The sequence below is a fragment of the Homalodisca vitripennis genome, chromosome 1 (genome assembly GCF_021130785.1).
Source record: "Homalodisca vitripennis isolate AUS2020 chromosome 1, UT_GWSS_2.1, whole genome shotgun sequence".
NCBI lineage: Eukaryota > Metazoa > Arthropoda > Insecta > Hemiptera > Cicadellidae > Homalodisca > Homalodisca vitripennis.
Genome location: NC_060207.1, coordinates 111,467,873 through 111,481,811, shown reverse-complemented (window position 1 = coordinate 111,481,811; position 13,939 = coordinate 111,467,873). Strand labels below are relative to the sequence as shown.

The following is a 13,939-nucleotide window of genomic DNA, read 5'->3' as shown; positions in this document are numbered from 1 at the left end:
AATAAAGCTATAAACATTATATGTGTGTTTTTACTTTATTAAAGCTACTTACTTTCTGAACAACCCTGGCAGTTTGTATTAAGCTATAAGTAATACCGTTATTGAGCAGCTTAAACCATTGAAAGAGTTTAAAAAAAAAATATACAGCATGTGACCATAATGCTCATCACTAATATGTCATGACCTAAAACAGCAAATTAGGTTGTGATAAAACTGTTGTGGCCAGGTTTAGCTACAAAATTCAAAATTGGTTAGAACAATATTTGGAGAGGGATGTATTAATAATGCAGGATAATTTTTGTTTAAATGCTATGGTATAACATTTAAATTAAAACAATTTTAACATAAAAAATAAGTTTATTAAATGTTTCAAGCATATTTTAATCTCACTTTTCAAGCTTTCTTTGTCCAAAGCATTATAATACCAATAAAAATATATTTCTAGACGGTATGTGATAAATAGTCCCTTATTTGTTAATACTAGCAATATAATTTATGCTAAAATTTAACATAAATACATTTTATAGTTCTATAATTAAAAATAATATAAATAGTGAAAGTTACAATGTAAAAAGAGGTTTCAAAGGTAAAAATATGAAACATTATATAACTGAAATACAAAATAAAAGATAAAATAGTTTGCAAATGATATAGAGCTTATGTTTATTTTGGTTTGACACAAGGTTTATCAGCACGTTTACGGCTAGTGAACCGGGGACTCTTGGGATCTGTCAGGGGCATCTTGGAGGGTGAACGCTTTGGTGGAACCTTGAACTTTGGCATAGGCTGAGCCTTGTGAACTGTCTCCTGGCGAAGTCTTGCTATTTCTTCTTTCTCCTTCTCTCTCCTTTCCATCTCTTTCTAAATATGAGAATATCAGTCAAATATATTATATGAACAAAAAAATTACAACACACAATTTTAAAACTGAACAGCTTCTTGAAGAAAATGATATGATGATCTTTCTTTAACATTACAAAAAAACTGTTAACACTCTGATCTGGAAACCAATAGTTTTAATGAATATCCTGTTTGTTCTATTGAAGATATATGTAATAATGTCCCCACTAGTGACAAATTATTTCTTTTATCTTAATAGGTATTCTAACCTGACTCTCCTGCCAGGTGATTTTAATTTTATTGAATTTAAAGTCGAAGATGTCTATGAAACTTTAATTAGTTATAACAGTACATGCTTAGACTGTTTTGGTGTCAATACTCCACTTACCTATTTAATGAATGTATTAAATCTGGCATTTTCTCTGATGTATTGAAAATTAATACGGTTTCGGGCCAAATGGAGTACTACTGATGCAGATCAGTCTTTTGTAAATGATTGTTTTGAGGGTTTGGAACTGAAAAATGCTGTTAATTTTAGATCATACAACCTTTTTAAAGCCTTTGACACGGTCAACCATAGGATACTAATAAGAAAGTTGAGCTACTATAGTTTCAGTAAACTTACAGTACATTTCTTCAACTTGTACCTTTCTAATAGGAGTCAATATGTTTATTAAAATTGTTCTTTTTCTGAAACTCGCCCTGTTAATTATGGAATTCCACAAGGCTCCAAATTAGGTCCAACTCTATTTATTACATGTATAAATTTTGGCGAGAGTGGTGCAAGCACTTATTTATTTGCTGATGACCTGGGGCTCATAGTCAGCTCTAAATCAGACATTGAATGTAAAAATATTGTTAGTTCTAAGACTTCAATTATAAATGATTGGTGTGCAGTTAACAAGTTACGTTTTAATAACATAATATTTTGGATTTACAAATAACAATAGCTCATAGGCCCAGTGAAAATGATTCCAATCTCAAGTTTCTTGGAGTATATATTCAATCTAATCTTAAATGGTAAGCTCACATAGACTATGCTGTTTCTAAGATTGTTTAGGGCATTTTCTTAATTCGATTTCTCAAGGGTGTTATTTCCTCGGACCTTCTGCTGCATATGTACTATGTAATAGGGATGGCTACCCCAAACAGGTTTGCCTAGGGGGTACGTCTACTATTTCACAGCTTTGTAGATACTTAGAAGAGTATTTATAATTTAAGAAAACCGGAATAAATTAATCAACCAAATTTTCTCTTTATGTTAATGTCTATTTCAGTTATTGTTTATTTTAAGAAATGTATATTATGTCCTATATGTGTATCATATTCTATATGTGTATCATATTCTGTATGTATGTCATATTCTATATGTATATCATATGTGTGTAAATGAAAACTGTTTATCAAAGTTGTGGAATAAAGATTTTTTGAAATTGAATTGAAATTGTTTATGTCCACAGTTAATGGGATTGTTTTGTGGGGTTACTCCAAGCTATACACGTAACATAAATAATCTAGTAATAACAAAATGTAATTTTCCAAGCACCCATCTAGTTTCAAGTATCAGAAATCAGAAATTCTTTATTCATAATCATCAAGATTAGAATACATGTCAAGTTTAAAGACAAAAAATATCTTCTTCCTCATGAGTTGGGTCTTCATGCATTGTCCCTCCAAATTGAAGAACTCTTCCATGCTGTAGAAGGGTCTTTCCTGGAGCCAGGTCCGGAGAGTTCCTTCTTCAGGTTCTGTGGGCTGTTGGTCTTCAAGTCTTCAGGCAGTGTGTTATATATCTTGATTCCAGCATAAGATGGTTTTTTTGCATAGGTGGCTGTTCTGTGTGCCGGAAGGGTGGAAGTTGCCTGCATGTCTTGTGTTGTGTCCATGCAGATCTCTATGCCTTGTTAGGTCTCTAGTAACACAAAAGAGAACAGTTTCCAATATGTAAATGGAAATAACTGTAAGAATCTTCAAATCCTTGAATGTATTTCTACAACTTTCTCTTGGGCCTTGACCAGTCCATTATTCTGAGAGCCCTCTTTTGCAATTTCAGTAGGCGCTGCAGGTTGGCATTTGAAGTTCCCCCCCAAACAACTATTCCATATTGTAAGTGGCTTTGGAAAAGGGCATGGTATGCTATTTTTGAAGCTTCTGGTGAACTGACTGCTGAGGTTCTTTTTATGGCAAATATGGCAGAGCTTAGTTTTTTGCACAGATTGTCTACATGATTTTTCCATGATAAATCACTATCAAGTGTTACACCTAGGTGTTTCAGCATGTTTACATTCTGAAGATCAGGGAGTGCTGTTGAGTCCTTTCTATTTCTTCCAAAATACATCTGTTTAGTTTTATTTTGATTAAAAACAAGGTCATTACTCATGCAGTATTGTTGTGCCATGTTGACAGATATGTATGTGTCAATTTCCAAATGTTCGTTATTATTTACTGGCTAATAAGAGCACAGTGTCATCAGCATACATAATTGTTTTCACTGTATGGTGTCATGTACTTTGGTAGGTCATTTGTAAATAAAATAAATAGTACTGGCCCTAGGACTGATCCTTGTGGTACGCCTCTTCTTGTTGGTATTGGATCTGATCGCACAGTACTTGTTTGCCCATGTTCATTTTTCTTCACCTCTACTACTTGGGTCCGTCCTTTCAGGTAGCTTTCGAACCATTTTAGGGCTGTTTTTATAATGCCTAGGCTTTTTAATTTAACCAAAATGAGATCGTGACCAAGGCAATCAAATGCCTTACTCAGGTCTAAGTATACGCTGGAGATGGTGTTGCCGGACTCTATGTTCTCTACTATGAACTCTACCAGATCAGCAATTGCAGTTGTTGTTGACCTTCCCTTTTGTAAAGCCATGTTGCTTGTCTGTCAAGAGGCCATTTTGTTGAAGGTGTGGTGAGTAGTCTGGCAAGAACTATTTTCTCAATAATTTTTGAAGTAGTAGGTAGGAGAGAGATGGGTCTATAGTTTGGCTGGTTCATCTTTCTTTCCTTGTTTTGTGTTTGGATATATTTTAGCAATTTTAAGTCTGGAGGGAAAGATGCCTTGGTTAAGGGACCTGTTACAGATAGCTAAAATTGGAGTCAGAAGAGTTCTTCCACAGATTTTGATGATTTTGAAGATATGTCATCAATACCTGCTGATGATTTTGGTTTAATGGAATTTATAATTGTCTGTATTTCTTCAGTTGTTGCAGGATGAAGGATAGTTAGAGGGGTTGCAATTTCAGTGAGGTTCTCCTGCGAGTAGTTATGCCTCACTTGGTTCCTAAGTGTCTCTTCAGCAATTTTTTGAAAAAAAGGAGTTAATATTATTTGCAATTTTTGTAGCATCTGTCACTTCCTGTTCACCAATTTTTAAGCATGTCATAGTTTACTTCTGAAGTTTCATGTGTTGCTTTCCGTTCACTGTTTATGACATCCCATATTGCTTTGCTCTTGTTACTAGCCTGTGCAATGTGTTCAGTGCTTGCTTCACTTCTAAGTTGTTTAAGCTTCAAGTCATAGGTTTTCTTTTTCCTAGCAGCTTCAGCTTTGTCTTCCTGGTTTCCTGTCAATCTATAATTTTCTTGAGCTTTAAGAAATTCATCTTTCAGGACCTTTGTTTCTTCATTGTAGACCATCTTTATATGTGACCGTCGCTAGGTAATCTGCGACTTTCTGTATGGGCATGTACAGTCCAAAGCTCTTACAATGGTATTACTGAAGTTTATTATATGCTTCGTCAACATTGTCAGTGTTTTAAGACAGTGTATCAAGGTATTAAGCTGTACAATTCACTGCCTTCAGATATAAAAGAATTACATAGAGCTAATTTTAAGAACTGTGTAAAAAACTTATTCAAATCTTGCCTGTACAGTGTCCATGATTTTAAAATTTAAAAAAAATGATGTATAAAAAAAACAGTTAAAAAAATTACTGGGCAGTAACTCAAAACCTTTCTTAAAATTTCCAGTTGTTTCCTAGTTTTCCCAGTTGGAAATTTCTGATTCTCTAGTCCATTTTTACATGAAATTTAAACAACTGTAACATAATATTAATCTTTACACTCTGTGCCATGGTGAGTTTCTGTTACCAGCTGTATTTGCAGGAAATCATTTTCTGGGATGTTTGGAAAATACATATACCATATTTGGAAGTATAAAGAGAACAAATAACCACCAACACAATGCTACCATAGTTTAGACTGTAGTCCAGCATTGTGGGTTAAAGGTCTGTCTGCGGTGCAAGTTAACTCTGTTTAACCTTTCTGAAAAAAAAAACCAATCCGATAAATATCACACTAATTCAAAGGAAAATGGAGCACTTAAAGATTAACGTGATATGCTCACATTCTGGAGATAACTGTGGAAGGTTGTAATAGATCAGAGATGAATCCAGAATCTACTAAGTCTTTAACAAAGATTTGAATTCAAGAATTAATCGATGGGATTCGCTATTCGAATCTGCTGAGATCTGCCACATTATTAATTATCAGCTGATCGATAGTACACAAATTAACAATAGCTGAAATGTTTTTACCATACTTTGAATTTTTAAAACAACAAATACATAATTTTATTAAAAAATTATTGTACTTTTGTAAATAATATTTTGTTTACAGTTAGTATTTCCATATTTGTGATCGTGCATTTATTCACGCACAATAGATGATCAGCATTACGCAAATTACTGATCACAAAAACATAATTTATTTGCACTTTGTATATGAAAACCCTTAGATAGGTAACCTAATAGAGCAAAGCTATAGAAAAGACTGGGAAAAGACGATTAGATTCATAAAATGGAAAAATACATTACGACATAGGCAATCCAAAATGTTTATCTCTCCTTATGCAGAATGATAGACAATACTCCTTGAACAAAGTAAGCATATATGACTGCTATTAGAATCCAATCATATGCAAAATCAGGAAATTATTCCTTAGGGGCTATCTCTTCAATTCTTAAGATATCAGAGATCAGGAGCCTTAAAAATCAAATAGGTTTCTCTACAAACCTCAGATTCTGAGGGACTAAATCTTAAGTAAGGGAGGTGCAAAGGTCCTTTCAGGACTACTCATGGAGATTCTTGTCTCTTTCCCTCTAAAAAAAACCTCACCTTAATTAACAAATTACCGTACTTTTGTAAATAATATTTTGCTTGCAGTTAGCATTTTCCATGTTACTTTCGTTCAGCATTGAAAGTCTCCTGCGGTTATTTTCGGATGACAACTGTTCGGTAGTACACTCATTATCAATCGCTAAAACGTGTTTTTGGTGTTTGAAACCCTGTAAATAGATTACCTAACTAAAAATTATAGTTTTGTAAAAAGTATTTATCTATATTCATGTTCATGCAGACATTTGATTCGTGGACGACAATTGATGGACATTACCAAAATTACTGATCGCAAAACGTGTTTATCTATTTTGTGTTTGAAAATCCATAGATAATCCAATACACAAATTAAATCATTTTATAAAATAATATTTTGTTTGATTATAGTTTTTTCCATATTTATTTTTGTGCATTGCCATGAGTCAGTTGCATCTATTTGCGGATGACGACTAACTGGAAGTACACAAATTACCAATTGCTAATCTTTTTTTGTTTAAAAAAACCTAATTAACAAATTATTATGCTTTGTAAGTAATATTTCGTTTGCATTTTATATTTTCTATGTTTAAGCTTGTGCAATGCCTCGCTTCTGCTGTATGTTTGCGTGGATGTCAGCTAATTTTGTCACTTTGTAATGTTTGTAGTTGTATATATATTTCCTGTATAAAATCTATTATGTTTTAATATGTTTTAATTATAACTAGGGGTGGTATGAATATTTTCGAACATTTTAAGATTAAAACACGTTTAATAAGTGATACCAATCTATGTCCATTTTTCACATTAAAACATATTCTGAAATCCTATATTACAATTTATCAAATTACCATATTATAACCTATAAAATTAAAATAGGTAAGGTAAGGGGTATGACTTAATTCTTAAAATATAGCTATTTATCTGACCCTCTGCAAATTCTTTGTACTACTACTTACATTATCAGACAGTCTCCATTTAAGAATGACAGAAATTGGATTGATGGTGAATTTATATCATACTTAGGTAAAAAAAGAGCTATTAGGATTCAAAATTCCAGAACTGAGTTTTGGAATCGTATTTAATATTAGATGTGTCTAGATTTACCCATCACTAGTTGAATGTATTGCTTGGTACCATTTTCTACTTACTCTACAGATTGCAAATCAACCATACTCTGGTAACTTTTGTAGCAGATAGATTTTTCACGTATTCTTCATATAACAGTCAATAGTATGATATATTTTTCATTTTTATTTTTATTTTTTGTTGTTTGTCAATTTTACATTGCTATTGACAACTTCAAGAAATAAAATGTGTAATACATTACTCTATACAAAACATACATACTATACATTATGTTAATTTAAAATACATAATAATATAATTAGCCTAAACATGATCAAGTGTCAGACTAAGGTAAAGTCCACAATGCCCAAAGGCCTGTACCATCCAGACACATTGAAGTGCTTAGATAAAACATTACTAGTAATAGATTCAGGTCAGCCCAAACAGAAAAAGCCATCTTCAGTGAGTGAGAAACTGCCACACATCCACCTATTCTAAGGTAGATTAATATTAGTTGTAAAAAAAGGCCTTACTTATAAGCCAATGTGACAATTTACATGCATATTATGGTTAAGTTCTAAATGTCTGAACTCTTGTGGTAGTTTATTAAAACACTTAATTTTTAAATGTCTATGACTAGCTATAGTCTTCTGTAGCCTGGAAGGTATTCAAACTCATTGTACTTCCAAAGGACTGTAAATAAAATAGCAGCATTTTCTATCATATAAATGAGATGATTCAGTTCTATTTCAAACTAATTACACAAATATATTTTTAAATATGAAAGGAGTATAAATAGAATTATGGCCTCATATAATATGGAAATGTGAGATTATTTATGAAGTTAATGGTATTATTGTTATACATTTATTGCAACAAATGAATTACAAAACAACTGTTTTGAAAAACCTTAGATTTTTACTTCTGTCAGAGGTAATAATCAAAGGCACTCTTCTGTGGTCTAATTTTCGATTGACTCCCCATTGTTAATTTTAATGCATTTGAGGTTATGTTTACTAAGTACTCTTGGGTAACTAATGACAAAAAGTACAAGGATGCCAACTTGAAGTGTCAATACTATTGTAATGATTAAAATAACCAGTATTTGAGGTGCAGCGGTTTGTCTTATATAACTCATTGAATAACCCTCATACTAAAAACCAAAAATTTACCTGTTCACGCATGATAGCTAATTCCTCCTCTTTAAGATATTGTTTCATCTCAAATTCTTGTCGTTCTGCCAGTCGCCGCTCCGTGTGAAGATGAATATCCAGAGGTTGGGAATGCGTGGGCTGTAAGCTTGGCTTGAAAGGAGCCTTTCGCAATACTTTTGGAGACCGAGCTTTGAAAGGTTGGTGACTCTCTTCTGTCTGTAACATTATGTATGGACATTATTTGAAAAAATTCATTCATTATTTTAAAGACAGTAAGCTTATGAAACATATTACTTAAAGAAAAAAAAAACTAAAATTTAATAAAAATTAATATATCATGAAATTATTTTAATAAATATTGATAAGCTATTTGGCTACAAAACTGTCACAAATATTTACTTGGTGACAAATTTTGAAACACAAGCAATGTTTACTATTTTTCTGCAACACTGTTTTCTAGTCGAATGGCAACGTGAAACTATCTACTTTTTTCTACCTACAAAAAAAAAAAATAATAGAAATTATATTTCAGTGTTGTTACCAGAAATTTTTCTATTCATGGGAGAACTTAAAACCATTATGTGATCAAAGTGTCCACTGGTGAATATAAAAAAAGTACATCTTGAATGTCATGTAGACTACACTATCCAACAATATTGTGTTTGTGTAACTTAACCCTTATAACGTCAGTATATCTTTTCACGACTTCCAGCAAACGGCACAATATTAAAAAAAAAATATTTTAAATGTGTAAAGTTCATTTTTATTTTTACTTTCTATAATTATGATAAGTATAAAAAAGTAAAAATTTTAAAATTATAAAGTCACTGTACTCAGGATCGTCAATGTTACGAGACATGTTATTTATCACTAATAATGAACACGGTACTTTGGAATTATACCGACCACACCCAGACATGAATCGTTATTTGACATTTTGCTTCTACTGATTACTAGATTAGCGTAGAACAATATTTCGTCAATATAAAACAGGAATTGTCTTATCGCAAACCCCTCCCCATCCTCAGACAGAGGTCAAAGTCGAGCGGTCTAGTAGATAACGTGATTGCAGAGTCTCGCCGCCCGTTCAGATGATGCGTCGCTTTGTTGTACTTCCGTGTTTTACCTCTACATTTCTCCAAACACAAAAATTCAATAAAAACAAACATGATCAAACTAAAACTAAACTCTTTATTGAAAAAACACTCAAAACCTCAAAACTTGTTTTTATTCTTGATCATACTCCGCCACCCAAAATGCGAGTGCCATGCTTTCTCGCTGATGTCAACGAAAGAAAAACATCCCTCGAGATAGTACCTATCAGTAAAATATCAAATTCTAGAGGATCTGATCAGAAATATAAATTGAATTGTAATGGAAAGGCAATTATGTACCGCGCAAATCATATGATGCCACGTGGCCTGTCGTAATCGGGATTCTCGAGAAAGATAAGATAACAGCGACAACAATACCAATCACAATGCCTGGAAATGCTTGTAAGTTTGTAATTTTGTAATTAAAGAGTTGTTTTTTCGTTCTATCATGTTTGTTTAGCTATAAATTTATATTTTTGTGTTCTTCATACTGGTGTGGTCGGTATAATCCCAAAGTACCTGAACACTAAATAGGTGACACTAAACACTAAAATGACACTAAAAACACTAAATGAATACTAAAACTAAGATATCAATACTTTTAACAAATAAATAAAAACCATATAAACAGAAAACACGACGAAGGAAACCGACTCAGCGATGGTTAGACACGCACTATCTGAAGCCAAACTGCAAACAAAAGCGCGCGCGCTGTACAGCGTCTGTGCCGTGTGGCGGGGAGAGTGTCTAGACACCGCGTCTATTGTTTCAAACAATGTAACGCGACAGCTATATTTTGACACTTGACATAGGTCAATAACCCACACACATGGTTGACGCATACCGTTAGTGACATTGATCGGATTTAAAAGGAACTTAAATTTGCTATAGACGCAGTTTTGTGTCGATGCGCCGTACCGCGTCTTTGCCGTTTGGAGATAGTTTGTCTATGCGCCATACGGCGTCTGTGACGTTATAAGGGTTAATAATAGTAACAAATCAATGATAAAAAAGACGTACTCACCATTTTGTGACATGAAGATATTAGCAACAATAACGCTTGACAATTTTAAAACAATTGCATACAAACCTCCGGTACTACGTTAAAAAATAAATTGTCACCCACTCATACATCTATCCATTCACAATTTCTCTGTCATTCCCATCTCATGTATATGTACTGTCTTAGTGACAAGAATACAATATGTTAAGTAATTTTCATGAAGAATTTTGCTTATACTTCGCTGAAAACATTTGTATAAGTAATTAAAAACATCGACCGGTTCATATCACATATTATTACATTGTGCTGAAACCAACTCACCATGCTCATAACTGAAGATTTTGAACTGTCAAGCATTGAGCTCCTTGTTAGTCTAATGATTTCCTTAGGAGGCTCAAATGAAGGAGCTGGAGTCGCTTTAAAATCTCTCGCCTTCTTTTCAGCCTCCAAAATCTGTGAAATGTTTCAAAACATGACTATCTAAGGTCCATAACTATAGTAAAATGTACTAATTGTTTCATATATTACAATGTAGTGTAAATTTTAAAATTAACATATTGGACACCATGTTATGTGGTTTTAATCAAGTTGACAGAAAATAAAAATAATATAACATTAAAAAATTAAAATCTATCTGTATATATTTTCTCTGTAGGTGCTTGAAATACCCTGATATACTTTTTAATTGTGCATGTGTGTTCTTACAATGTTCAAATGATTTTTTTTAAGGAGAAACTGTTTTCCTTTTAAGCCTTATTTGTCCATCCTTATTGAATACTGGCCTGTGAGAGGATCTTATCAAACAAAATAAGGAGAGGAGTTGATACAATACAGGTTGATGGTACTGATAAAAAGTGTTAGTTACAGACAGTATTTGAACTTCCACTATTTCTAGCACAGATCCAAAGTCTGACGTCTTGGAGTGCTCGACCATCAGCAAATGAAATGTAGTTTATTTTATAAGGCCTTTGACTGTGTCAATCATGAAATCCTACAATGTAAATGTTAAAGTATTGTGATAATAAATACAAAACTAAGTTTTTTTTGTAAATATTTTATGTTTTTAAATTCAAAATACAATTTTTTTAAAATTCAGAATACAAGGTTTTAATTTTTTTTATTTTTGTAAAAACTTTAAAACAAGCTGGAGTAATCTTAATATGTTGTACCTCTAGGTTCCATTCTTGAACCTTTACTTTTCATACTATATGTAGATGATTTGGTCGGTAGAACACAAATTGAGATTTACCAATATGCTGATGACAACATTTATTTGCAAAGCTGGAGGAAGCACTGCCTCTTAGAAACACATCATCGGGACAGAACTCAGTTGTTTCAGGAATTGTGTCTCTGTCAATGGGCTCTCCATGAATGTGTCTGACACAAGTAATTAAATTTAAAACAGTGAACTCTAATTCTAACAATAATTTTAAATACTCTAACAAAATTGATATATCAGTCCAAGAATCAGCAAAATTCCTTGGCCTTGAAATTGATTATAAATTAAAAATCACAAAAAACTTTCTTCCATAATTTTTTATTTAAGAATGCTTAAATATAAAACATGTTACCTGTGCATCTCGAAGACATTACTTATCCATGTGAATTCAGAAACAATCTACATCAATCAGTGGCTTGAGCAAAAGAGTATTCTATTCTTTTACATAATATTTAAAATGTTAATAGGGAAAATCTTATCTTTATTGTAATTAATAAACAAATATGTTTAAATTGCTGTTTTATTTATTATATTTATTCCCACACTATCCTCCTCCATAGGCTAATGGTTATAGTTTCGGCTCTCTAACCGAGAGATCACGGGTTCAAATCCCGGGGAGGTCCAATAATATAATAATAAAAATCAGTGCACTTCGAAGCCGGCATAGCTGATTGACGCTGAGGCTTAAATGAGATAAAAAACAAAACCAAACTATTAGTATCATTCTCTCTTGTAAGACATATCCCAGATTTTAACATTTTTATATTTATTTTTATTTTGTTTTAATCAATGTTTTTAAGTATTTCAATGTAGTTTAGTCTTAAATTTCAAGACAAATCACCTGTCATAAAATTATAACATTTAAAAAATATTAAATAAATAAATCAAACTCATTCAATTTAGGAACTGATTAGAACTTGTACACTAAATTATAGTAAATTCCAATGAAGGAAACAAAAAATATACCTTATAATAAATATCTAAATAAGGGAATGCAAGAGTACCTCAAGGGGTCCAAAAAGTTTATTTAACTTATGTCAATAATCTTATTTTTATTATTTGTCACATAATTGACTTTTGTGTCAGCTTAAATACAAATCGCATGTTTCTATTGATTATGGAAATATCAATATATTATATAAATATATAGGGTAATTCAAAAAGATATACAGAAACTGTGCGACTTCATTCTACAAGTAAAAAAATGAATAAAAGTTTACATAAACATGGGTCCGGAAATGCTTTGTTAGCGAGTTACAGCTTGTGAAAGATTTCAGCTCACCATGATCTTACGGAATTCCGGTAAGGTAGATTAAGGGACGAATTCAATAGTTTCTTATGGTTTTACCTGATAAACTAAATAAAACAGGTCCCAAAAGTAAGTCAAGTTTCTGAGAAAACCCGTGTCAAATGCAAAAAATGGAGTGAAAAAAACACATTTTTTAATCTTTGGACAACAATAACTTTGTTATTTCACCAAAAAACAGATAAAAGTCTAACAAAACTTATAGCAAATTTTATTCTGTAAAAAAGGCGTAAATAAAGTATGTTTGAATAAATGAATTTTTACACTTAACAGTTCAAAGTAAAATTAACCAGAAAACACGAATCTGTAGAATGAGCTACCACAGTTCCTGCATATCTTGGTGAATCATCTTCGTGATATGCAAATGAAAATATCAGAATTGAATTAACTTTTCTGATTTTTTTTATACCTATTTCAAGATTGGTCTACAACAAAACTATAATACTTCAATATTAGTACAAATTAAAACCTATGAACTGAGTTTTATGTTGGTTTCCAATTTTGGAGTTTCCCCTCTAAATTCTTAATTATGGGATTAAAACAATTACAATACTGAAAATAAATTTCCAAGGGGCAGGGATTTTCACTCGTACAGAACCCGAAGAGTTACTGACTATCATCTACCTACTCATCATACGACTCAATACACCAAGAAACCCTCCTACATGGGACGTAAACTGTTTAACATGCTGCCACCAACACTGAAAGATCTAGAAGGGACAGAACTGAAGACTCAACTAAAAAAATGGCTTATAGAGAGACTTGTCTACTCCATTAAAGAATACCTGGACCTGGCCAAGACATCGTAAAGCAAGAAACTGAAGCTATTTAGTAATGTATATTATTAATTAATTAATTAATTTGGTTGACGCCAATACAGATCTTGATGATGTGTAAATAAAGATGATTGACAATTGACTAAATAACTTTTATTTCCTAGTAAAATTATAAGTTAGTCTTATAACCATTACATTAAATTTTTTAACTATTTACCTCTTGGATTTTCTTTTCCTTCTTCTCTCTCAATTCTTTATCTCTACGTTCAAAGCTGAAAGGCTTTACTTCTGTAGACTTCAATGATGTAAACTTACAAGGCACTCCTAAGCTGGTCAAATCTTCTACGCTCACTCTGTTGTCATTCTGCAAAATTAAACAACGCATCAT

The 13,939-nt window shown here is 32.2% G+C and overlaps 1 protein-coding gene across 2 annotated transcripts in view; it reads right to left on the bottom strand.

The window, feature by feature from the left end:
- Positions 1-337: 337 nt before the first annotated feature.
- LOC124369235 (targeting protein for Xklp2-like) overlaps positions 338-13,939 on the bottom strand; it is a 54,768-nt gene continuing 41,166 nt past the window's right edge. For both annotated transcript variants that reach the window (XM_046827119.1, XM_046827127.1), the window contains 4 exons: positions 13,769-13,915; positions 10,572-10,703; positions 8,172-8,369; positions 338-861 (listed from right to left, as the gene is read on the bottom strand). In XM_046827119.1, the coding sequence (XP_046683075.1) occupies positions 664-861; positions 8,172-8,369; positions 10,572-10,703; positions 13,769-13,915 (675 nt within the window). In that variant the 3' untranslated portion in view covers positions 338-663. The remainder of the gene's footprint in view (positions 862-8,171; positions 8,370-10,571; positions 10,704-13,768; positions 13,916-13,939) is intronic.